The following is a 24,945-nucleotide window of genomic DNA, read 5'->3' on the forward strand; positions in this document are numbered from 1 at the left end:
CAGATTCTCACCTTGATTCCACTAAGAATCTCATTCATGATCTTTAAACGTTTGTCTTTATTCTTCATATTTTTGACCTGCCAGGAAAAAAGCAAAAGAAAAACAATATACGCTTCCATGAGAGAGGGCTCAGGTTTGCTGCAGACGTCAGGCCTCACTGCTACTTTGTGACTGTCACTTAGTAAGAACTTGAGGTGCCCAGTGATGGGATTCACCACCCTCCACTCTCTTTGCCCACTCCATTCCTGCTACACCCATCTTCTTTCTGATCCTTGCTTGTGCCAAGCTTGTTTCTGCCCCATAGCCCTTGCCTGACTGTACCCAGCTCCCAGGCTGTTCTTCCCCTGCCCTTCCCAAGGCTTTCTCCTTTACAATCAGGCTTGTGTCATTCAGAGTTCAGCTTAAATGTCCACTCCCCAAGAGGTCTTCCCTGAACTCATTGAAAATAGCCACCCATTCACTCACTATCTCATCACCCTGTTGAATTCTCTGTATAACACTTATCATGATCTGATATTTTTCTTCTTTGTATAGTGCCTGTCTCTCCACCATCCCACCAGGTAGAATGTAAGATCCATGAGAACAGGAGCCCTAACTCACTACTGTGCTCTCAGAGAAGTAAGATATGCAAGAAATATTTTCAAAACAATTATTTGTAACTTGAATGCAAAACAAATGAGTGAATAAATCATATACATTGTCAAGTCCACCCACTCAACCTGTGAATTCTGGCAGGACTGAGGACACTGTCCACATGGAACCCTCCCACCTGGTGGTAGCGGGATGATTGCCAAGGCTCAGGCTGAAATTTGGATCACTCAGGCGACTGTTCTCTGTGGTTGATTTAGATTGCTGTAACGGAGAAGCAGGGCCCCAAATCACTGTTACTAGGGCAGCCCAGCAGAGCAAGAGGGAAGAATTATGTGCAGCATCTCCGGGGCAGCCCTTCCTTCTCCAGTCAGGCTCTTCCCTCTAACATGAATGCAGGGGAGTGTATATAAACCCTAAGAGTCATCAGAAGATGAAAAGGGAACTCAGAGAAAGCCAAGTACACTTGAGATGGTAGAAAGTCTTCCACCAGCTTTGACTTGCCCAAACTCCCATTAAGAATTAGAGTAGAGTAAGAAAAAGGGTTTACACTTTAAAGAAAGCATATATTTTTCCGGGTGACTCTTTCTTTACCTGAATGGTCCTACTCTTGGTGGACAGTATCGCATTAATTGGGATTACAAGCACCATCACCCCAACACCTGCTAGGACTGAGGGTCCCAACTCTCTCCATAGGAAGAAGATGGATAAGACAATCTGTAGAACACTTGACCACAGCAAGTGTATGAAGTTGGTCACATCCATGAGCTTCTGGGCATCCACAGACATCAGGTTCACTGTTTCTCCGACGGTGTACTCCTTCCTGGCCAAGTTGGATAGGGTCAATGCCTAAAGATAAAGATTGAAATTGGGACCCAATGACAAAGCCAGGGATACTAGGGAGTAGAAGCAGCAGCTCAGGAAGTGAGATTACAATGGAAGGATGTGCTCCATATGGACATAGCTTCTCCAAGGCACTGTGACTTCTTGCCTCCAAATCTTATACATGGTGTTCTCTCATTCTTGACCACTCTTTCTTCCTATTCCCACCTTCCTCCAACCCTACACATCCACACACTTCTTTGCCCAAAAAACTCCTATTTATCCTTTGGTGTCAGCCGAGATGTAACTTCTTGTGAGAAAACCACCCTGACTACAAAGTTGGGATTAGATACTCGTCCTGTGTACTCTCATAATATCCTGAGCTTACCGTTGTCATTACATTCATCACAATGAACCATAATTACCTTGTTTTTTTTCTGTTTCTCCACTAGATGTAAACTCTGTGAGGATGAGGGCATCTATCTATTTCAATACTATATTATGTGGCACATAGTAGAGAATCAAATACTGAAGGATGGAAGAAAAGGAGGGATGGATGGATGGAAGGAGAGAGGGAGGAAAGGAAGGAGGGAACCAGCATGTATTGATTTTGACCTCAGAAGCTTTTGATATGGCAACGTTATTTGGAGTCATACTCTTATGAAGAGGTTGCAACAATTCCCAAGAAGGACAGAGAATTTAGAATGAAGAGAAAAACTTCAGACTTCATACTTTGAAGTAAAATGACTTTTGTAGGCCGGGCACAGTGGCTCACACCTGTAATCCTAGCACTTTGGGAGGACAAGGCAGACAGATCACCTGAGGTCGGGAGTTCAAGACCAGCCTGGCCAACACGGCGAAACCCCATCTCTATCAAAAATACAAAAATTAGCTGGGCATGGTGGTGGGCGCCTGTAATCCCAGCTGCTCGGGAGGCTAAGGCAGGAGAATTGCTGGAACCTGGGAGGCGGAGGTTGCAGCGAGCTGAGATTGTGCCACTGCACTCCAGACTGGGCTACAGAGCGAGACTCTGTCTCAAAAAATAAAGTAAAATAAAAGACTTTTGTATTGTCAGGATTTTTCAGGCACTGTCTAGATGCCTGGTCTTGTAGTATGGGCTTCCTGTTCTCATGTTAGAGAGGTCAGGAGGTTGATAGCCACAAGTCTGTCACTTGCAACAATGCCTTGCACAAATGTATCAGAGTACTGAAACCAACTTGCACTCTGCCACCAAGGCACCATCTGGAGTAGGCTGCATCTTTCTATAAGAAGGAGAGCCACCTTGTAATTCCCAGAAAGACAGTGTACGGGCTACAAGTGGCCCATACTACTTCCATCTCCTCCTAGAAGCACTCCTGCCATCTTAATCCACTAATACATTCTTTGGAACATATCAGGATTCTTGGCTATACAGTAAAAAGAGGAAAGTTTTCTAAAATGTTGGACCACCAAGGTTCTAGAGGAATCAGCCCACTGCTATGCCTTCCTTTTGGTATGGAAGAGGGAAAAACAAAAAACAACTAACAACATCTAATTGCCCTTCAAGGTAATCACTATACATTTCTATTTTCAGTAAATTTAGCCCCAGTACATATCTCAAAATAATAAGAGCTATTTACGACAAACCCACAGCCAATATCATACTGAATGGGCAAAAACTGGAAGCATTCCCTTTGAAAACTGGCACAAGACAGGTATGCCCTCTCTCACCACTCCTATTCAACATAGTGTTGGAAGTTCTGGCCAGGGCAATCAGGCAGGAGAAAGAAATAAAGGGTATTCGATTAGGAAAAGAGGGAGTCAAATTGTCCCTGTTTGCAGATGACATGATTGTATATTTAGAAAACCCCATTGTCTCAGCCCAAAATCGCCTTAAGTTGATAAGCAACTTCAGCAAAGTCTCAGGATACAAAAATCAATATGCAAAAATCATAAGCATTCCTATACACCAATAACAGACAAACAGAGAATCAAATCATGAGTGAACTCCCATTCACAATTGCTTCAAAGAGAATAAAATACCCAGGAATCCAACTTACAAGGGATGTGAAGGACCTCTTCAGGGAGAACTACAAACCACTGCTCAACGAAATAAAAGAGGACACAAATGGAAGAACATTCCATGCTCATGCATAGGAAGAATCAATATCGTGAAAATGGCCATACTGCCCAAGGTAATTTATAGATTCAATGCCATCCCCATCAAGCTACCGATGACTTTCTTCACAGAATTGGAAAAAATTACTTTAAAGTTCATATGGAACCAAAAAAGAGCCCACATTGCCAAGACAATCCTAAGCCAAAAGAACAAAGCTGAAGGCATCATGCTATCTGACTTCAAACTATACTACAAGGCTACAGTAACCAAAACAGCATGGTAGTGGTACCAAAACAGAGATATAGATCAATGGAACAGAACAGAGCCCTCAGAAATAATACCACACATCTACAACCATCTGATCTTTGACAAACCTGACAAAAACAAGAACAAAAATTAATTCAAAATGGATTAAAGACTTAAATGTTAGACTTAAAACCATAAAAATCCTAGAGGAAACCTAGGCAATACCATTCAGGACATAGGCATGGGCAAGGACTTCATGTCTAAAACACCAAAAGCAAAGGCAACGAAAGCCAAAATTGACAAATGGGATCTAATCAAACTGAAGAGCTTCTGCACAGCAAAAGAAACCACCATCAGAGTGAACAGGTAACCTACAGAATGGGAGAAAATTTTTGCAATCTACCCATCTGACAAAGGGCTAATATCCAGCATCTACAAAGAATTTAAACAAATTTACAAGAAAAAAATCAAACAACCCCACCAAAAAGTGGGCAAAATATATGAACAGACACTTCTCAAAAGAAGACATTTATGCAGCCAACAGACACATGAAAAAATGCTCATTGTCACTGGCCATTAAAGAAATGCAAATCAAAACCACAATGAGATACCATCTCATGCCAGTTAGAATAATGATCATTAAAAAGTCAGGAAACAACAGGTACTAGAGAGGATGTGGAGAAATAGGAACACTTTTACACTGTTGGTGGGACTGTAAACTAGTTCAACCATTGTGGAAGACAGTGTGGCAATTCCTCAAGAATCTAGAACTAGAAACACCATTTGATCCAGCCATCCCATTACTGGGTATATATCCAAAGGATTATAAATCATGCTGCTATAAAGACACATGCACACGTATGTTTATTGAGGCACTATTCACAATAGCAAAGACTTGGAACCAACCCAAATGTCCATCAATGATAGACTGGATTAAGAAAATGTAGCGGCCAGGCACGGTGGCTCAAGCCTGTAATCCCAGCACTTTGGGAGGCTGAGGTGGGCGGATCACGAGGTCAGGAGTTCGAGACCATCCTGGCTAACACGGTGAAACCCCGTCTCTACTAAAAAATACGAAAAACTAGCCGGGCGAGGTGGCAGGTGCCTGTAGTCCTGGCTACTCGGGAGGCTAAGGCAGGAGAATGGCGTAAAAACCCGGGAGGCGGAGCTTGCAGTGAGCTGAGATCTGGCCACTGCACTCCAGCCTGGGCGACACAGTGAGACTCCGTCTCAAAAAAAAAAAAAGAAAATGTAGCACATATACACCATGGAATACTATGCAGCCATAAAAAAGGATGAGTTCATGTCCTTTGTAGGGACATGGATGAAGCTGGAAACCATCATTCTGAGCAAACTATTGCAAGAACAGAAAACTAAACACTGCATGTTCTCATTCATAGGTGGGAATTGAACAATGAGAACACTTGGACACAGGATGGGGAACATTACACACCTGGGCCTGTTGTGGGGTTGGGGAGAGGGAAGGGATAGCATTAGAAGATATACCTAATGTAAATGACGGGTTAATGGGTGCAGCACACCAACATGGCACATGTATACATATGTAACAACCTGCACATGGTGCACATGTACCCTAGAACTTAAAGTATAATAATTTAAAAAATCAATCAATAAATAAATTTAGTCCCAGTAGCCCTTGTCTGGGGACAACTCCTGGCTTTGTGATTGTAGGCATTGAAATTATCTAAGCCTTATTTTTCTCCATAAAATAGGGATAATGTACTTATTTCACAGGGCAATGGCCCTGTGAATTGATAGCAAATGTAAAAAATGTTTCATAAGTAGTGAAGCATTGTCTAAACATATAAATTAGTGATTTTCTTCCATTCTTCTAATAGTGATATTTATTTGAATAAAAGTATCATTGAGGGTTCTATTTTATAAATCTCTTTATTGATTGTAACAGTTGCAAAACCTGGAATATTAAGAATCAAAATAGTGTGAATGAATAATCACAATTATGAAAAAATTGTAGAAGTGTACTTTACTAGCAATGGCTGAAATAGGCTGGTTAGTGACCTCATAACCTGTAAACCAGCAGAAACTCAGTATCTCCAGAAGGAATACGGAGATTGTAAAAATCAACTGGAGGAAGACAAATTCCAGTAGGGGGGTATCTGGGAGTTCAAAGGACGTGACCAGACTTCTGATCTAAAGACACTTGGATTATCTGCCACTGTCTCTCAATGAGCCAACATCTACTCAGGGAAGACAAAGACAAAGTGTTGTTTCTAGAGAGGAAAGCAAAGGAGAAAAGTAGGAACTGTAATAGAGAAGTCACCATGATGGAACTTTGCCGTGATGGAATAAAAAAAGGAAGAGGGTCAACTAGTGTTCCAACCTATAAAAAAATTGGAACCTATCTCCTCAGGGATGAATTTTCTCAGGCCGGGTGCGGTGGCTCAAGCCTGTAATCCCAGCACTTTGGGAGGCCGAGACGGGCGGATCACGAGGTCAGGAGATCGAGACCATCCTGGCTAACACGGTGAAACCCCATCTCTACTAAAAATTACAAAAAAACTAGCCGGGCGAGGTGGCGGGTGCCTGTAGTCCCAGCTACTCGGGAGGCTGAGGCAGGAGAATGGCATGAACCCGGGAGGCGGAGCTTGCAGTGAGCCGAGATCCGGCCACTGCACTCCAGCCTGGGTGACAGAGCAAGACTCCGTCTCAAAAAAAAAAAAAAAAAAAAGAATTTTCTCTTCAAGTCTGTAGTCACTGATCATAACTACTGTATTTTCATTTCTTAAGGAACAAAATGGGACTTCATCTTGGTATGGAGGACACGAGGAACATACAGTTGCCTTGAGAAAGTTAACCCTCAAAAACAATGTATCGGCCAGGCGCTGTGGCTCATGCCTGTAATCCCAGAGGTGGGCGGATCATGAGGTCAGGAGATGGAGACAATCCTGGCTAACACGGTAAAATCCCGCCTCTACTAAAAATACAAAAAATGAGCTGGGCATGGTGGCATGCGCCTGTAGTCCCAGCTACTCAGGAGGCTGAGGCAGGAGAATCACTTGAACCCAGGAGGCGGAGGTTGCAGTGAGCCAAGATTGCACAACTGCACTCTAGCCTGGGCAACAGAGCAAGACTCCGTCTCAAAAACAACAATAACAACAACAACAACAGAAACAACAACAAACCACCACCACCACCAACAAAAAAAACCAATGTATCAGAGGGAAGATGAACAAAATCATCCTAAGGAAAAGAAAAAGCTTCCAGGTCTGCAGAACTCAGTAATCAGCATGAATGTATTTACAAATTGAAAAAAGAAGTCAGGCAGAGGAGGGTTGGGTTAGCGCTAAAGGTTAGAAAAAGAAGTTGCTAGGTGAAATTTGGTCTGGGGAGATGGAGCTCTGGCAAGATTGCAATTTGAGATGGATACAACAGGTCTCTGAGCTGGGTTTCATTAAGTATTTGAGTTGAATGTTGGTGGTTTTAAGAGTTTGACCCTTCACCAGCTTCTTTTCTGACCTTATATTCTTTTCCAAGGCATTTTACCTTGTCAAGAGACGCAGGAAGAGGTGGATGGGTAGCCAAGCCTTCAGGGCTGCAAGGTGGATCCTGAGCACCAGAACAGCTTGCAAGCTTCTCCCTGGGGAGTACCTTTTCCCTCCTGGCCTCTCCACCCATTGTTTGTGAACACACTTCTCATAATCTAATTTCCAAAGAAACATCTAACGGAGGCTGTATGGTCAAAATTAAGTGTTGAGATGAGTTATCATTTCCATCACATTTTCCTCAACCTTGGAATCAATATTCATATTTACTGAGGGGATTTTCTTTGGTGATACCTGCCATATTCTGCTTACCTTCTTATATACAGAAGCCATGATAGCTGTCCGTACTTTTACACCCAGCATGAAGCACAGCTGGAAATAACACTGAAGGCAGAAAGACTGAATGAGAGCCGCAGCGAATAAGAGGATTGCACAGAGATATCCAATCCACAAATATGTGTCACGGTCACTTGCAAAGGAGATCAGCAATCTGCCAGAGAAAAGCCAAGTTAGTTATATCCATAAGGCCTCCAAGGACACCTCTCTCCTCATGCACAGCCAGCTAGACTATGCTACCTTTATACTGTAGGTAACAAAAGTGACCAGAATTGTCCAAAGCCTTTGGAAGACCTAAGCTCCACAGTTTCACCAGTGTCCTTTTTGTTTTGTTTTCTTTTTGATACAGGGTCTTGCTCTGTTGTCCAGGCTGGAGTGCAGCAGCAGGATCATAGTTCATTAAGCCTCGAGCTCCTGGGCTTAGGTGATCCTCCCACCTCAGCCTCCTGAATAGCTGGGTCTTCAAGCATGTGCCATCACATCCAGCTAATTCTTTTCTTTTGTAGAGATGGGGTCTTGTTATGTTGACCAGCCTGGTTTCAAACTCCTGGCCTCAAACAATCCTCCTGCCTCAATCTCCCAAACTGCTGAGATACAGTCATGAGCCACCATGCCTAGCCTGGCATTCTTGCTTTTACTTGGAGATGAGCAGCAAGAGTGTAGGGTTTATAACCCATGGCTGTGAGAATGGATAACGAAAGAAATGCTCCACATAGCTGCCACTGCAATGCTTTGGCCCTGTTTTTCCCTGCAGGTGGTTCATTCCATAGATTGTGGCAGATTTTGAAGTCTTGTCAAGATTAACCCGAACCGCCCATGGAAGGCTGTGACAGAGAGATGAAGTCAGTTACTCTCCAGGGGCATGCTGCCCACCCCTTAGGCCTGGCTCAGCCCTTAGCAGTTTAACAAGAAAGAGCCCCTAACGATTACCCGGCCCCCTGTGAGGAGAGAGACATGAAAAGACAGAGGCTAAAGTACACATCATCATACATCTTGAAAACTGCCTGCAGTCTTCATGAACACAAGGCTAAGGTGGAAGAAAATGATGATCATTTTTACAAAATGGGAATTGAAGAAAAGCTCCTGCTTGCATACATGGGGCAAAAAGGAGGGTGGCAGAGGAGGCCCTGAAAGGACCATCTAAGGCCTGAGGACTCACTTCAGCAGCTGAGGACTCACAAACGTGAAGATGTCATTCACTAGCTTCAGTAGGAACGATTTCAGGAGCACTGTGTAGAAAGTTTTGAACAGAGCCTTGATCAACCAGGATTTTGGAACATCTTTTTTGGTCCCAGACTTCTTTTTTTTCTTTTTAATGTCATCCTAGGTACAAAACCAAACAACAGTGTCCACAGAGTTATGTCTGTTCCTGGCCTGAGCAGCTTCAGGATGGTCAGCCTGTGAGCCCCGTGGCCTTCTATGTACAGGTTTTGATCGTCTCTCCCTGGTCTAGTTGCTTCTGCCTTTCTAGCTGCCTGCACTGATCCACTCTCCCACTGCTAATTGATACTTGTAATCTATTTTGGGTTAGAAAACCAGGCAACTAACCTGGTAAGAGTACCATGTAAAAACAGAGACCCATCTGCGTGAGGGCCTGAGGGGCAGTCCTGAGAGCAAAGGGCCTGGGCATGGTGCTGAGAGGCCCTTTCAGTTCTTTTCATGCTTGTGGTTGCTGTGAGATGTTATGGGTTGAACTGTAGCCCTACCCCCAAAAGCTATGTTGAAGCCCTAACCCCCAGTACCTTAAAATGTGCCCTTATTTGGAAATAGGGTCTTTGCAGATGTAACCAAATTAAGATGAGGTCACAGGGGCCCTAATGTGGTATAACTGGTATTTTTACAAGAATAGAAGAGACAGACACAGGGAGAAGATGGTCCTGTGATGGTGGAGGCAGAGATCAGAGTGATGCATCCGGAAGTGAAGGAACACCAAGGGTTACTGGCAAACACTAGAAGGTGGAAGAGAGGATTCTCCCCTCCAGGTTTCAGTGGGAGCAAGTCTGCTATCTTGATTTCAGCCTCCTGGCCTCCTGAGCTGGGCACAGTACATTTCTGTTTTAAGCTATCCAGTGTGGTACTCTATCATGGCAGCCCTGGGAAACTAACACATGGGGCATTACAACTCAGTCACCAGCCTCTTTGTCTATGCTTTGGCCTCCTCCTTACATCCTCCTGAGTCTCATCTTGCCCCAAATTCCAGCTTCTCAGCCTACCAGTGACACTCTCTCGCAATGTCTTCCACTGAGGTCCCATCTGATGGGTCTCCCTTGCTGGGACAACTGCCCTGGCTTCCCTTCCAGCTTCTACTCTTGCCCCCAACGATCCATCCTCTGGGGAGTTGCCCAAGTAAGCTCTTTACAACATGAATCCAATCTCATTACTCTCTGCTCAAAACCTTCCACTGGCAATCAGACTTCAGATAAAGTCCAGATTCCTTATTGTGGCCCACAAGGGTCCACACAGCTTAATCCCTGTCCACTTCCTTGAGCCCATCTCACCCCATGCGTACCCTCTCCTGGATCTTCTTGCCATTCCCTGAGTAAGTCAAACGTGTTCCCCTCTCAGCCTCGCATGCCTGCTCCTTCTGACTGGAACACACTTCCCTCTGACTGTCCCTTGGAGGGCCTGATCTCATCATTTGAGTGTCTGTTCAGACATCATCTCCTCTGAGAAGCTTCCCCTGTTACCCTGTCTAAAGTCGCACTTCACTCCAAATACACTACTGCTTTATTTTCTTAATAGCTATTATTACTTTCAAAGAGTAACCTATATATGGGCTTAATAGATATTTTCTAGCTCTCAAAAGATGAGCACTCTTTTAGTGCCTGGAATGGTCACTGACACACAGTTGTGTTCAATAAATATTTTCAAGTGAATGAATCAACAAATTGGCTGCTCCTGCTAATGTGTACCAAGGTGCAAAATCTAGAAATGCTAAGGTATTATTTTTTTGAAAACCGTATTTCATCATGGAAAATTTCAAAAGTACCTCAAAGGAGAGAGAACAGTACATTACACCCCATGTATCCATCACTAAGGTAGTATTAGTATTGTGAATACCATTAATAATATGCAGTGCACTGAGAAGTATGAAGTGCTGTAAAAATGTAAGGACAGAATCGCCATGATGCTGATGTACTCTTGCCTGAAACATGCAGCGCGCTCACACAGACACTCAAGGGAAAGTTACCAGGACAAGGACATCTTGGCTTTGACTCTGATTCTTGTTCAAGCCAGGCAGCCTGGCTCCAGAGTTCTTTTGGGAGCTCTTCTGCTGCCGTTTCTGGAGTGCCCGCCTGGCTTTCTGCAGCTCTGTCTTCATGTGCGTTTCAAACTTGTTCACTAGTATCTTGGTTTTCATCTCTTCATCAACTTCCCAGACATCTTCGAGTGTCAGAGGATGCTTGTAGCCTTTCAGAATGATGCTGGAACAAGAGCGAACCACAGGGTGAGACCCTCCAGGTTGGGTCAGAGGCTATCTCCACCACTTCTCTCAGAACCTACCTCCAGGTTCTGGGATAGAGGGACAGAAGAATGGGACTAGCCCCATCTCCTGGCCCTTTGAACTTGACAGAGGAGTGGGGAGAGCAGAAAAAGGAACGGACAGGGTCAAAAGAATGTGTTAGAAGACAAGAGAAGGGAAAGAGAGCTAAAAGAGCATCACCTTACCCTACTCTTGCTCCTTCCTCCTCAAACACTGGCTGCCTCTCTGCCACTCTGGTATCTCTTTGGGGGCCTCCTTGATGCCCTCAAGAAATAAAGCAGCCCCTGTGGCATCTTTGGTTTTGTGTGTGTGTGTGTGTGTGTGTGTGTGTGTGTGTGTGTGTGTGTTTTTCCAAGACAGGAGTCTCACTCTGTTGCCCAGGCTGGAGTGCAGTAGCGCAATCTTGGCTCACTGCAGCCTCTGCCTCCCGGGTTCAAAGTGATCCTCCTGCCTTAGCCTCCCAAGTAGCTGGGATTACAGGTGTGCAACACTCCACACGACTTCTTCTTTTTTTCTGTTGAGACGGAGTTTCAATATTGTCACTAGGCTGGAGTGCAGTGGTGCGACCTCGGCTTATTGTAAGATCCACATCCCAGGTTCAAGTGCTTCTCCTGCCTCAGCCTCCCAAGTAGCTGGAATTACAGGCACACACCATCACGCCTGGCTAATTTTTTATTTTTAGTAGAGACAGGGTTTCACCATGTTGGCCAGGCTGGTCTCGAACTTCTGACAGGTGATCCACCCGCCTCTGCCTCCCAAAGTGCTGAGATTACAGGCGTGAACCACTGCACCTGGCCCCTGGCTAATTTTTGTATTTTTAGTAGAGACGGGGTTTCACCATGTTAGCCAGGCTGTTCTCGAACTCCTGACCTCAAGTGATCCGCCCAACTCAGCCTCCCAAGGTGCTGGGATTACAGGTGTGAGCCACTATGTCCAGCCACTGTGCCATCTCTCTTGATCAGGGCTCTTAGCCAGGAGTTTGAGAATATAGATGGAAAATAAATTATATATATGTTTAGAGAAATGGTCTTTCTCTGCCTAGGCTGGAGTGCAGTGACACAACCATAGCTGACTGCAGCCTCAAACTTCTGGGCTCAAGTGATTTTCCTGCCTTGGCTTCCCAAAGTGCTAGGATTACAGTTGTAAACCACCACACTTGGCCTAAATTATATATTATATTGTTATTTGTAATAGCATCTAACTGAAATCTAGCATTTGGAAATCCCATGTTTTCTTTCCTTTCTTTCCTTTTTTTTTGTTGGGGGTGGATGGAATTTCGTTCTTGTCACCAAGACTGGAGTGCAATGCTGCGATCTCGGCTCACAGCAACCTCTGCCTCCCAGGTTCAAGCGATTCTCCTGCCTCAGCCTCCCAAGGAGCTGGGATTACAGGCATGTGCCACCATGCTAGGTAATTTTTGTATTTTTAGTGGAGACAGGGTTTCACCATGTTGACCAGGCTGGTCTCAAACTCCTGACCTCAGGTGATCCACCCCCCTCAGCCTCCCAAAGTGCGGGGATTACAGGCATGAGCCACTGCGTCAGGCTGAGAAATCCCACATGTTCTCATAGCTCACTTATGCTTATCACTACTTTGAAATTATGGTCATTGTTAGACTCATCACTAGATCTTGTTATTTAATGCATTAATAACTAAGTCTGTGTATTACTAAATTATGCATTTGTTTTTTAAATATTTTGGTAACTATATTTCAATATATTTGGTTTTGTTTAGAATCCAATGTCTTTCATTTTATTTTATGCATTTAAAACACTTCCTGAGAAGGGATTCATAGACTTCACCAGCCTGCCAAATGGGTCCCTGCAACTATAAAGGCCAAGGGTGTCTGCTCCAGATCCTCTGGTAGCCCAGGCCAGCTATTTCACCCCTTACCCTCCAAACCTGCCTCCAACTTTTGCTTTTCCTGTCCTACTGTCTCCTTCCTCTTCTCCTGTGGGACTCCCAGGCTACCGAAAACAAATCCCCCTTCTTCTTCTCCTCAGCATCCCAATCTGCCCACTGGAGGGCTTGGATTAAGTTGGTCTGTAAGTTTTAACACTCTCTGACTCTAAGTAGAAGAGAAATGGAGGTCACAGGATTAATTTAAAAATTAATCTTTTGGTTGGGCGTGGTGGCTCATGCCTGTAATCCCAGCACTTAGGGAGGCCAAGGCAGGCAGATTATGAGCTCAAGTTCTAGACCAGCTTGGCCAACATGGTGAAACCCCATCTCTACTAAAAATACAAAAATTAGCTGGGCATGGCGGCTCATACCTGCAACCCCAGCTACTTGGGAGGCTGAGGCAGGAGAATCGCTTGAACCCAGGAGGTGGAGGTTGCAGTAAGCCAAGATCACACCATTGCACTCCAGCCTGGGCGACAAGAGTGAAACTCCATCTCAAAAAATAATAAATAAATAAAATAAAAAATCTTTCTGTCACTTTCAGAGGAGTGAGAGAGTAAGGATACAGACAACCCATACTCCAGGCTTTCCTACCTGTCATACCAACTGTAGGTAATGCTACTCAGAAACGAAGCTGTGGATGATGGATTCTGAAAGACACAAAAAAATTGAAAAGTAAACCAATTGGAGACAGGAACTGCATGGGACTCTGAAATCTGAAACTGATTTTTTAATGATATAATGTTGTGCTAGAAACTAGATATGATGTTAAAGTCAGCTTATCAACATGTGTTTATTTGGAGACCCTAAAGCCACTAGTAGAATGATAATCAGATTTTCTGGCATAGATATATGAATGAGTTAACTATGCTGACAATTGGCAGGTGAAAGCAAAAGTCAGCATTTTAATACTCTCATCACTATCTGTTTCCTTGTCATAAAATGGTCTTGTGGGGCCTCCATGAGACTCAGACTTCTTAAAGTTATATTCATTAAGATATCATCCAATTAAGTAACATATGAGATGGGCATATTTAGAATCTCACATTTGATGACTCATTATTTTCTGAAAATGCTGAAAAGATCAGCATCAGGATCTGGAATCCATAGGAGATGAAGAATAGGCAGGAGTAGGCCAGATTAGAATTGTCACCCTATGAAGAAAAAAACAAAGAGGAAAAAATGAGCCTTTTGTCCAAATGAAGTCTACATGGCCCGTATGTATCAATGCTTGTGATTAAAGCCTATGATCAAATCCCTGTAGTACAATTCGATCCCGGAGCTCAGTTTGATGTAATTTACTCTTAGAAGATGCCCCGTGGTACCTCCTCGTGTCATCCACTCTTTCTTCCTTACCTGCAAGAGTGTCCGGATCAGAGTCTGAAATTGGAAAGTGCCACAGACTATTGCGAGAACCCAGAATACGGACAGGAACCAGGAGTTTTTCTGTACACACCATTGTCTGCTGTATTGGATCAGCAAAACCAGGAGCTGGAGAGAAATTCACATGATGTTCTGAAGAATACTGCCACTAACCGAGGACTCAGGGGAGAAGGATGTCAGAGAACATGGGAAGAAAGAAAGGAGGGCTGAGGGAGGAGACTGCCGTGACTAATCTGGCCAGGTAGAGAGCACACAGATGCTAGGTTGAACATTTCCCCCCCATGACATCCAGCTTCTTCTTTCAGTGCCTCATCTCTCTCTATGGACCACACTTGAGTGGGATGCTTGCCAAGAATGTAGAAGGTCACTATCTGCATTTTAGTGGAGTTACTTTGGGAGCTAGAAAAACCTTTCCAAGATGCACGAAAATTAATTTCAGACGTTACGGTAGTAAGGTCGGAAGACAGGTTCTAATTAATTAGGTGCAAGGCGTCTGTAGCTTGATTTTCTAATATAAGATTAAGCAATTAATTTTAAAAAATTGCCCTATATCATCTACTTTAGATATAATAAATTAAATGTTGATTTCCTAGACCTAATGCTGTGCTCCTAAAACAGCATTCTGGTGGGGAAAGAGCCATGATTTATAACATTTGCCCAGCGAGGATTGTGCTGAGCACATGGTCTAAAGGGACCACTGCTACTGAGACCCAGCTGACACTGCTCTGCCTGAACGTAGGTTTGCAATTGCCAGACATTCTGATTTTTCAATAAAGTTTGAAAGTTCAAATAATTATGCGTCATTAGTTGGCACTGAATTGATGGCAATTAATTAAAGTGTTATTTAAACACTGTCTAGGCCCACCCCCCGAAAAAATGCCTGCAGGAGAGACATTAGTTTTCTGATATCAAGTTTATAGAAACTCTAAGCTCACTGATCCATTGTTTAGAGTCATCAATCAATTTAAAAATACTATTTACAGCATTTAAAATATTCTTTTACATCAAGAATCTTAGCTCTCCTCTGAGACCCTTAGATGGCAAGATATGTGGACATAAGATATACATCTTAGTCATGAAAGCTAATACTTAACCTAGGGAGAAGGCTCTATACATTAATGCTCAAATGAAGATGAAAAGCTAAAATTAGTTTCACCCCATTCCAACCAAGCTTTGCCTCACTATGGATCCCGTGAAAAAGACAGATGACCTTGGAATTAATTTCATCCCCAAAGAGTACATTTCAGCTAGATGCCTGTGGGTAATGAAAAGGGAAACACAGGGCAGAAGCGGTGATAGGTCTTACCCATGTGCCTAGGTAGAGGCTTGGATTGGTATATCGAACAGCAGGGACTGTGGCTTGTCCAGAGTCTTCTGTGAGTACAAGGGCCAGTTCTATGGCTGCTAGAATAAGAAGAAAACCAACAAATACCTGAGAAGGGAAAAAGACCACTGTTAGGAGGATATCATTCTTTATAAGGCTCTTAGAACATAATGGTTTCCAGTGATGGATAAGAAAAATGGTATACAGCGATTCAGATAACACAATAAATATTTCTGGAATGAATGGATACATACAGTTCAAGTGATAGAATAATGTTCAAAGTATGCCATGATCATTGTTTTTGAGGAATGCTGTGTGAAGTTTTAAAATATGTCTGCAGACTTTTTGATATTCCTTTCTTCAAAGAGCAGAGCTTAATTCCCCCTCCCTTGAGTGTGGGCTGGGGACTTAGGGATGTACTTCTGGTGAACAGAAAATGGCAGAAGTGACAGTGTGTGACTTCCAAGGCTAGGGCATGAAAAGCAGTGTGGATTCTTTTTCCTTGTTCTCCGTCTTCGATTGCTTACTCTGGAGGAAGCTACCAGTTGGGTCATGAGAACACTCCAGTAGCTCTTTGGAGAGGTCCACCTGGTAAGGAACTGAGACCTTCTGCCAACATCCAGTGAGAAACTGAGGCTTCCTGCCACCAGCCACGTGAGAGTCATCTTAGAAGCAGGTCTTTGAGCCCTAGTCAAGCCTTCACATGCCAGTAGCCCCAGACAGCACATACTAACTTCAACCTCATGAGAGACCTTGAAGCAGAACCTGGGTAAGCTGCTTCCAAATTCTTGACCCACAGAAACTGTTAAGATTTAAAGAATTCTTTTTTAGCTGCTAAGTTTTGGGGTATTTTGTTGCACAGCAATAGAAAGTACTAGGTTTTAAAGGCACTATTCCCTTTCTTAGGCCATAGGTTTTTTGTTTTTGTTTTGAGACAGAGTCTTACTCTGTGGCCCAGGCTGGAGTGCAGAGGCACAATCTCAGCTCACTGCCACCTCCACCTCCTGAGTTCAAGTGATTCGCCTGCCTCAGCCTCCCAAGTAGCTGGGATTACAAGTGTGCGCCACCACACCTGGCTAATTTTTGTATTTTTAGTAGAGACGGGATGTCACCACGTTCGCCAGGCTGGTCTCAAGCTCCTGACCTCAGGAGATCTGCCTGCCTCGGCCTCCCAAAGTGCTGGGATTACAAGCATGAGCCACCACACCCAGCCCCAGTCTTGATCCCAGATAATGCCAGTCAATATTTGTCCTATGAGCTCAGAAGACATGATGATACACATTATACTGTTTTAAAGGCCCACATCCCCACCTATCAGGAGGGAAAATTACTGCCTCCACTGAGGAAATATACCAGCATCTTAGCCATCAAAACAAAGATATTTATGTGGCACCATCTTCCCTCCCCTCATCCTTTTATGCTCCTACCCATCTACCCTTATTCATTCTTTTAAGTCTCATTTATCTGGAATGTCTCAGGCAGAGATAATGGGCCCTTTGTAATGAAAACCAGCCAAGGAAAGAGATGAATGCACCTTTACTTTAACTAACAGGATCAGTGCTATTATTTAGTAAGGAGTAGAGTCAGAGACATGTTAATAACTGGAATGCATTTTTTCAAGTATATAATACGCTACAGGGTGTTTTCCCCACAAGAGACTATGCGGTTTTGGAAAAACAAATAGCTTTATAGGTGGTACGTTATGGTTGCCTTTAGGTAAACTAGGAGGTAAAATAGAGCAAGCTAGAGCTAAGGCACCTGCCATTGGAGATGACTAGAGGATGCTAACCAGCAGCCTACTCCCCAGGCTAGGGAAAAGGAGGGGGCCTTGCCACAGACTTATATATATTAAACTCATACAATGGATTTGAAATACACTGAGCAATTTATATCAAAAAAGACCGGTTAACTTTATAAAGAACTTCTACAAAGTAATTTTAAAAAATACTCTAATAACTCAATGCAAAAGAAGAGTATATAATATAAATGGATTTTTAAAAAAACACAAAAGGCTTTAAAACGTATGAGAATATGCTTAACCTCATTAATATGAGAATACAATTTGAAAGTATAATGACATACCACTTTTGCCTAACCAATTAGCAAACATCAAAAAATGTAATACAAAGTTGGTGAGACCGAGGAGAGCCTCTTTGGAGGGCAGTTTGCACTGTCTATAAAAATTATGAGTTCACGTATCCTTAACTCAGTCATTTCATTTTTTTGAATTTATCCTATAGATGCACTTGAATACACAAGTATATACAAAGCTGTGGATTGCAGCATTGCTTATGATGCAAAATATTAGAAACCAATGACACTCATGGCATATAGGGCACATAAATTATGGTACATTCAAATAACAGCATCTCAAGGAATCATTACAAAGAAAGAAGCAGACCTTTTGTGGGATTGAGAGCTGGTTGTCTCCTGTTAATGTGGAGGGGACTGACTTCATCCTGGCTTTTTGATACTTCTACATTTGGAGAAATTTTACATATTTCTCTAAGATCTTCTACCTAGATACTTAAATCTTAAAGCCTTAGCCATTTTTACAGTCCAGCTCTTTAATTTTCCCCCACCTTTTCTTTCTTTTTCTTCATCTTTTTCTTTTTCTTTCTTTTTTTTTTTTTGATATGGAATTTTGCTCTGTCACCCAGGCTGGAGTGTAGTGGTGCGATTTCAGCTCACTGCAACCTCCACCTCCCGCGTTCAAGCGATTCTCCTGCCTCAGCCACCCAAGTAGCTGGGATTACAGGTGTGAACCATCATGCCCAGCTAATTTTTGTATTTTTAGTAGAGACAGGGTTTCACCATGTTGTCCAGGCTGGTCTTGAACTTCTGGCCTCAGGTGATCCACCCACCTCAGCCTCCCAAAGTGCTGGGATTACAGGCGTGAGCCACTGCACCTGCCCTTCCCCGCTCCTTTTCAATAACACGAGTGTGAGCCCATCCTGTCTCCAAAGCCTGCCTTATTCCAAAGCATCCAGTTCTAGGGACTCTTTCATCAATGCCTGTGACTTGTGGCCCTGATGAAAGTTATCCATCCTTGCAAATGACATCTGAGGAGGTGTCCCACTCAGAGGCTCTCTCCTCTTCCTTCCTCTGTGGATCTATTTATTCAGGAAAGCCCTAATTCTTCCACTAGTCTCAAAGTAAAACTACCCACTTCTGCAGAGAAGAGCACAGTGAAGAATGAAGATAAGGTCTAGGAGAAGAAACAGCAGACCAGATTCATGTTCTCTCCAGCCCAGTTGTGTGTAATTAATGATGGATTTCAGAGATAGAAACACTGCAGCCTCTAGCAGCTGCAAGAACTTTACAATACCCTGAACCTTAGCTACAAACAGCATATGAGCTAGTTACAGAGAATGAAATCTAAGAGGTGGTAGAAAACCAACTGACCAAAGAATAAGTAACAGTATGACTCAGGGCTCAGCATCTACAGAATACCCAGGCCTCTACTCTTCCTACCGCCTGGGATGCCTGGGGAACACATCTGGAAGCCTTCCAGTGTGGATCAACCATTCCTGGAAAAGTCAGACCTGACACACAGAAGACTAGAACAACCAGTCCCGGAACAATCGGTTTCATAAATATGGGGCGGAATCTTGGTAGTCCTGCATGCAGCTCCAGCAAAATTCTCCTGCCAGTTTTTGAAGGCTGTCTTGGAAACTGCTGGGGAAAGCTATGATGTAACACAGCAAACCACTAAGTATTTCAGTGCTTCACAAATCATAGATTTATTCTTAAATTACTCCCTGAACATGCAGCCTGAACACGTGTTGAGATGAATATATTAACTCAATTTCAGTCTGGGTAGTGGCGGAATCCTTCCTTTTTCCCTCCCTCCCTCACAGGATTTTTCTTGTTTTACAGCTCTGTATTCTGCCTTGATAGGTTATCATTGTACCTATTGGGTTGATTTTGGGGGTGGGATATGACTGAAGTCTAATCAAAGAGGTTTCAGTAACCTTGGCTGCTGTATATGACACAATAGATGCCTCTGGCTATAGATAAGTAGATACAATCTCTTTGGTGTATCTTTAGGATTTAGAATCTAACTTTAAGAATAGGAAGTAAAAAGTATAAAGATGAAGGATTATTCCTATGTTGTGGGATTGGGGGGCTTTTACTGATTAAAAAAACTCAATTGTTCAGGTGAACGGTTACACTATAATGCACTTCACTGATTTCCTCAGCCCCTTTTAGCTCTGTTTTACCATGACTCCCTAATTTGTTCGTTACTCTAACATTAATGGAATGATGTTTTGTATTTTGTCGCATCATGGTGGTATCAGTACGAGTTTGGCTGCTTAGGTGCAAATGAATAACATATCCATCAAAAAAGAGAAACACGCAGATTTTTATGTACTAAAATGGAAGGAGCTCTAAGTCACAGAAAAGCACATATGGGACACTAGCATTTGTGTGAAAAAAATATATGTACGTAGCTGTTTGTAAAAGCGCAGGCTATTCTGGAAGGAGATACAAGGAACTGGTATCAATGGTTATCAACTAAGACAGGAATGAGTGACTAGAGTACTGTGTACCCTTCTGTCCTTTTCTATTTTGTTTTATTTTATTTTTGAGACAGGGTCTAGCTTTGTTGCCCAGGCTGAGGTGCAGTGGTGTGAACATGGCTCACCGCAGCCTTGACCTCCTTAAACTCAAGTGATCTTCCCACCTTAGCCTCCCGAGTAGCTGGGACCACAGGCACATGCCACCATGGCTAGCTAATTTTTAAAAAATATTTTTTGTAGAGATAGGTTTCACCAAGTTGGTCTCAAACTCCTGGGCTCAAGCAATTCTCCCACCTCAGCTTCCCAAAGTGTTGGGATTACAGGCATGAGCTACTATGCCCAGCCCCTTTTGTACTTTTTGAATTTTGTGACCCTCTGAGAATTATCTGTTCAAAAGATAAGTTAAATACACTCACACCCCCATTAAAAAAATAAGGAAGTGATATGAACAGACAATTCACAAATGAAATATACTTAACAGATTAAAAAATCAACTGCATTAGTATTCATAAAAATGCAAAGTAACTCAATGAGATGTCATGTTTGCACATAAAAGTTGAAAATAACTCAGTGCTGACAATGGTGCAGGCACATGCACTTTAACACATTGTTGGCAAGAATCTACGTTGGCAGTCTGCCTGGGCGACAGAGTGAGACTCTGTCTCAAAAAAAAAAAAAAAAAAAAAAAAAGGAGTGAAATATCGATACATGGTACAGCAATGGTACAGCAATGGTACAGCACAGATAAACCTTGAAAACATTGTGCCAAGGGAAAAAAGCCAATAAAAAAAGACCACATATTATATAATTCCATTCATATGAAATGTCCAGAACAGGGAAATCTATAAAGAAAGAAAAGAGATTTAGCGGTTGCTAAGGATAACGGGAATGAGGAGATGGGGTTAAAGAGAATGAAATGTTCTAAAATTGACTGTGGTGAAGTTTGCACATATGTGTTAATATACTGAAAAAAACGGAATTTTTTTTTTTTTTTTTTTTGAGACAGAGTCTGAAGCTGGAGTGCAGTGGCGTGATCTCGGCTCACTGCAACCTCCACCTCCCAGGTTCAAGTGATCCTCATGCCTCAGCCACCTGAGTAGCTGGGGTTACAGGTGTGTGCCACCGCACCAGCCTAATGTTTTTTTTTTGAGATGAAGTCTTGCTTTGTCACCCATGCTGGAGTGCAGTGGCATGATCTTGGCTCACTGCAAGCTCCGCCTCCCAGGTTCAAGCAATTCTCTGCCTCAGCCTCCCAAGTAGCTGGGATTACAGGCATCCACCACCATGCCCGGCTAATTTTTGTATTTTTAGTAGAGACGGGGTTTCACCATGTTGGCCACGCTGGTCTTGAACTCCTGACCTTGTGATCCACCTGCCTTGGCCTCCCAAAGTGCTGGGATTACAGGCATGAGCCACCACGCCCAGCTGAATTTGTTTGTATTTTTAGTAGAGATGGGGTTTCACTGTGTTGGCCAGGCTGGTCTCAAACTCCTGACCTCAAGTGATCCACCCACCTCAGCCTCTCAAAATGTTGGGATTACAGGCGTGAGCCACGGCGTCCAGCCTGAATTGTATTAAATGGGAGAGCTGTATGATATGTAAATTATATCTCAATAAAGTATTTTGTAAAAGAGTTAACTAATAGCTTTTATTAGGATGGGATATTGGTTTGCTCATTAACCAGCTTCTTCTTGGAAGCTCCAGAAAGTGGAAGAAGCCTCCTAACTTGATTGCTTCTAACCTCAAACAATGACTCAAATCCAACGGTACTGAGAATGTTGTTAAATGTGCAGAGTTGTTCAATGTTCAGAATATTCAAAGTCTAACATACGTTTCTTTCCTTTTTTTTTTTTTTTTTTTTTTTTTTTAAGAGATGGGGACTCACTATGTTGCCAGGCTGGCCTCTAGTGATCCTACCACTTCCAGCTTTCAGAGGAGCTGGGATTACAGGTGTGTACCGCTGAGTTCAGCTCTAACATACTCTTAAATCTACCACTATTCCTAGAATGCATTTAACACCAACATTCAACAAATGTTGAATTCCATCTGAGTGTTTGAAACATGCTAGGTCCTATGATGGGCACTCAGGTCAACAAAGGAGACAGTGACCCTGCCCCAAGCTCTGAGACTGTTCTTTTTCTAATCAGAATCCAACAAAACCCACGACCAACCCCGACCTCAAAGTGTCAAGGTGAAGTCCACTTCCTTTGGCCAAGCTCTTTCCTCCTTTTAAGGTTCCAGATAACCTGAGTCATTGTTAGGTATGTTCGTAGAACAATGGAATCTAGTTTGCCTTTCTAAAAACCTGTTGAAAGATAAGGACTGACAGAGGCTGGGTGCGGTGGCTCACGCTTGTAATCCTGGCACTTTGGGAGGCCGAGGCAGGAGGGATCACTTGAGGTCACGGGTTTGAGACCAGCCTGGCCAATATGGCAAAATCCCATCTCTACTGAAAATACAAAAATTAGCTGGGCATGGTGGCGTGCACCTGTAATCCCAGCTACTTGGGAGGGATTGAGGCATAAGAATTGTTTGAACCCAGGAGGCAGAGGTTGCAGTGAGCTGAGATCATGCCACTGCACTCCAGCCTGGGCAAGAGTGAGACTCCATTTAAAATAGTAGTAATAATGATAATAAAGACAGATAGAAAAAAAAACTAGTGAAAGGAAGCAGATGGAAGATTTTCTGAGATAATTTTACTACCTCAAATGGGGGTCTTGGGTTCCCACAAGACCCCTCCCTGAGTGAGTTGGTGCAGCTGGCTGAGGGCTCCTCCCCTCCTGGCCCCTCCTGGGCCTCTCCCACAGACCTGTCCTTTCTGTTATTTCCGTACTCGTGCTTGTCACTGTGCACACTCACTCTTCCTCCCTCTACTGTGAGTGATCATCCTGACTCATCGAATACGTGGGGAAAATGGAAACCTTATTTCAGATCCAAGTTTTTGAAGATGAGTGATAGTTGGATTGCCTCAGTGGGGCTGGAGTTCCATTATCTAGTTCATTTTCATGAGGTAGGTGCCAACTGAATTACAGTCCACCGATTTATTAGAGCTGTTTAAAGACAGGTGATCCTGTGTTCATTTCTCAAATGCTATAAAGATAATTTGATTGATTATATGCCCTTTGTGTTTAGGGAACCCAATATCCACAAGAATTAAGAGTCACCATTCTTATGCAAAAATCAAAGCTACTTTGATTTAAGAAATGCGGCAAGGGACCCATGAGAATTAGGGTAGATGGAGAGAGGGAAACCCAGAACCTGGCTCTACCTGAGATAATGGCACCTGGGACAGCTGCTTAAAGACAAGGAACAGGACACTAAACACCAAGAAAATATCTCTACTGTACACCAAGGAATTAGAGTTCAGAAACAGTGGTGTTATTTTACCTGCTTAGCGAGGTAGAGTTTGGTGATAGAAGATCTCTTGGTCCTGGATTTATACACGTGGAGAAGCTGCCAGGGGGCCAGGAGCCATAGGAAGCCCAAGGGAATCCACACCAGAACAGTTTGCTCAAAACAAAGTGGCAGGTCTGCCTCTGGACTGTCCAGGAATGAGGAATTCTGGAGACCAAAGGGAAAGGATTGTTGTATACATGCATTGTGAAGACAGAAAACCATCCTGCAGCACATCTCACTGCTTCCAGACAATTTAAACTCAACTCCATATCCATATCCAGCCTTACCCTTTAACTATCCATATTTTCCTATTTGTGCACATTGATACAAATTCACCATTTAATGACAAATGTAGTTACTTTCTGGCCAACCCACCCTCTAAACACCTGTCTTCTTGTGATTCTCAGTGAATTTCTGTACCAGCTATCCTGAGTAAACCTCACACTGCATTTGCCAAATTACAGGATGAAGAAGGGCTGTTTCCCAGTTTAAAGGAGAGAATAGTTCTCTGGGATATAAAAAATTATTCAAGTTTCTAGCACTAACTGAACTCAGTGGCAGATATTCAAACATGCAGGCACCATGCAGGGAGAATGCTTAGTCACACTGTAGCATTTACCCTCTGATGGCCCAGAGCGCTTACATTAAAAACCTGTCCAGTTTCAGCACAGCAGGGACAACAGCATTGTTGGACAGAAGGCTTACTACCAGCAAGTTTTGTGCAGTCTTTGCATTCTGCGATAAATGGAAGTGTCTTGTGAAGTGGAAGTTGGGGGGTGGGAGGTGGGCACCAATTATTGTCTCTGAGTCACATGAGTGTAGATTTTTCTCTTCCCATAAATAGTTAAAATTTGTTTTATGTGGTTATTTGTACAGACTCTTCAAAGAAATGGTTGCGATGCCATGACCAAGAAAGTTGGTCAGGTAGTTAGTGCTCAGAAAGAATTCTCAAGAGATGGCCTGTCTAGATACTGCAGCCCATGAAGACCCACCTTGCCGTGGTATACACTCCTGACCTTGAGGGCCTTGGGACCCAGGTCCTTTCTAACACACGAGGTGCTGCCCAGGTGCTCTGCTATCTCATCCTTGCCCCTCTCACCTCTACATAAGGTTATCAGATGTTATAATTCAGAAGAATCACTTAAGATACTTAAACTATTAATTGCCCCAGGTTATTCTGATGCTGAGGCTAGAAGTTTGCAGATGACACTGTCTCACTAAACCCTTACCAAAATCACTAAATCTAAGGTCCTTTTTTGTTTTCTATTCCACTAGACCTTTGATACTGTTGATTGGCCTTTATCTTGAAATTTTTTGCT

General features: G+C 43.2%; 1 protein-coding gene across 3 annotated transcripts in view; it reads right to left on the minus strand.

Moving 5' to 3' along the window:
• ABCC2 (ATP binding cassette subfamily C member 2) overlaps positions 1-24,945 on the minus strand; it is a 63,898-nt gene that overhangs the window by 37,565 nt on the left and 1,388 nt on the right. For all 3 annotated transcript variants that reach the window (XR_002524403.2, XM_031652131.1, XM_021943577.2), the window contains 10 exons: positions 23,618-23,791; positions 15,690-15,815; positions 14,357-14,491; positions 14,047-14,154; positions 13,595-13,650; positions 10,805-11,039; positions 8,774-8,937; positions 7,591-7,768; positions 1,183-1,437; positions 12-77 (listed from right to left, as the gene is read on the minus strand). Coding sequence is in view for 2 of the 3 variants with exons in the window: in XM_031652131.1 (XP_031507991.1) it covers positions 12-77; positions 1,183-1,437; positions 7,591-7,768; positions 8,774-8,937; positions 10,805-11,039; positions 13,595-13,650; positions 14,047-14,154; positions 14,357-14,491; positions 15,690-15,815; positions 23,618-23,791 (1,497 nt within the window). In the remaining variant the exon portion in view is untranslated. The remainder of the gene's footprint in view (positions 1-11; positions 78-1,182; positions 1,438-7,590; positions 7,769-8,773; positions 8,938-10,804; positions 11,040-13,594; positions 13,651-14,046; positions 14,155-14,356; positions 14,492-15,689; positions 15,816-23,617; positions 23,792-24,945) is intronic.

The sequence above is a fragment of the Papio anubis genome, chromosome 11 (assembly GCF_008728515.1).
Source record: "Papio anubis isolate 15944 chromosome 11, Panubis1.0, whole genome shotgun sequence".
NCBI classification, from domain to species: Eukaryota; Metazoa; Chordata; class Mammalia; order Primates; family Cercopithecidae; genus Papio; species Papio anubis.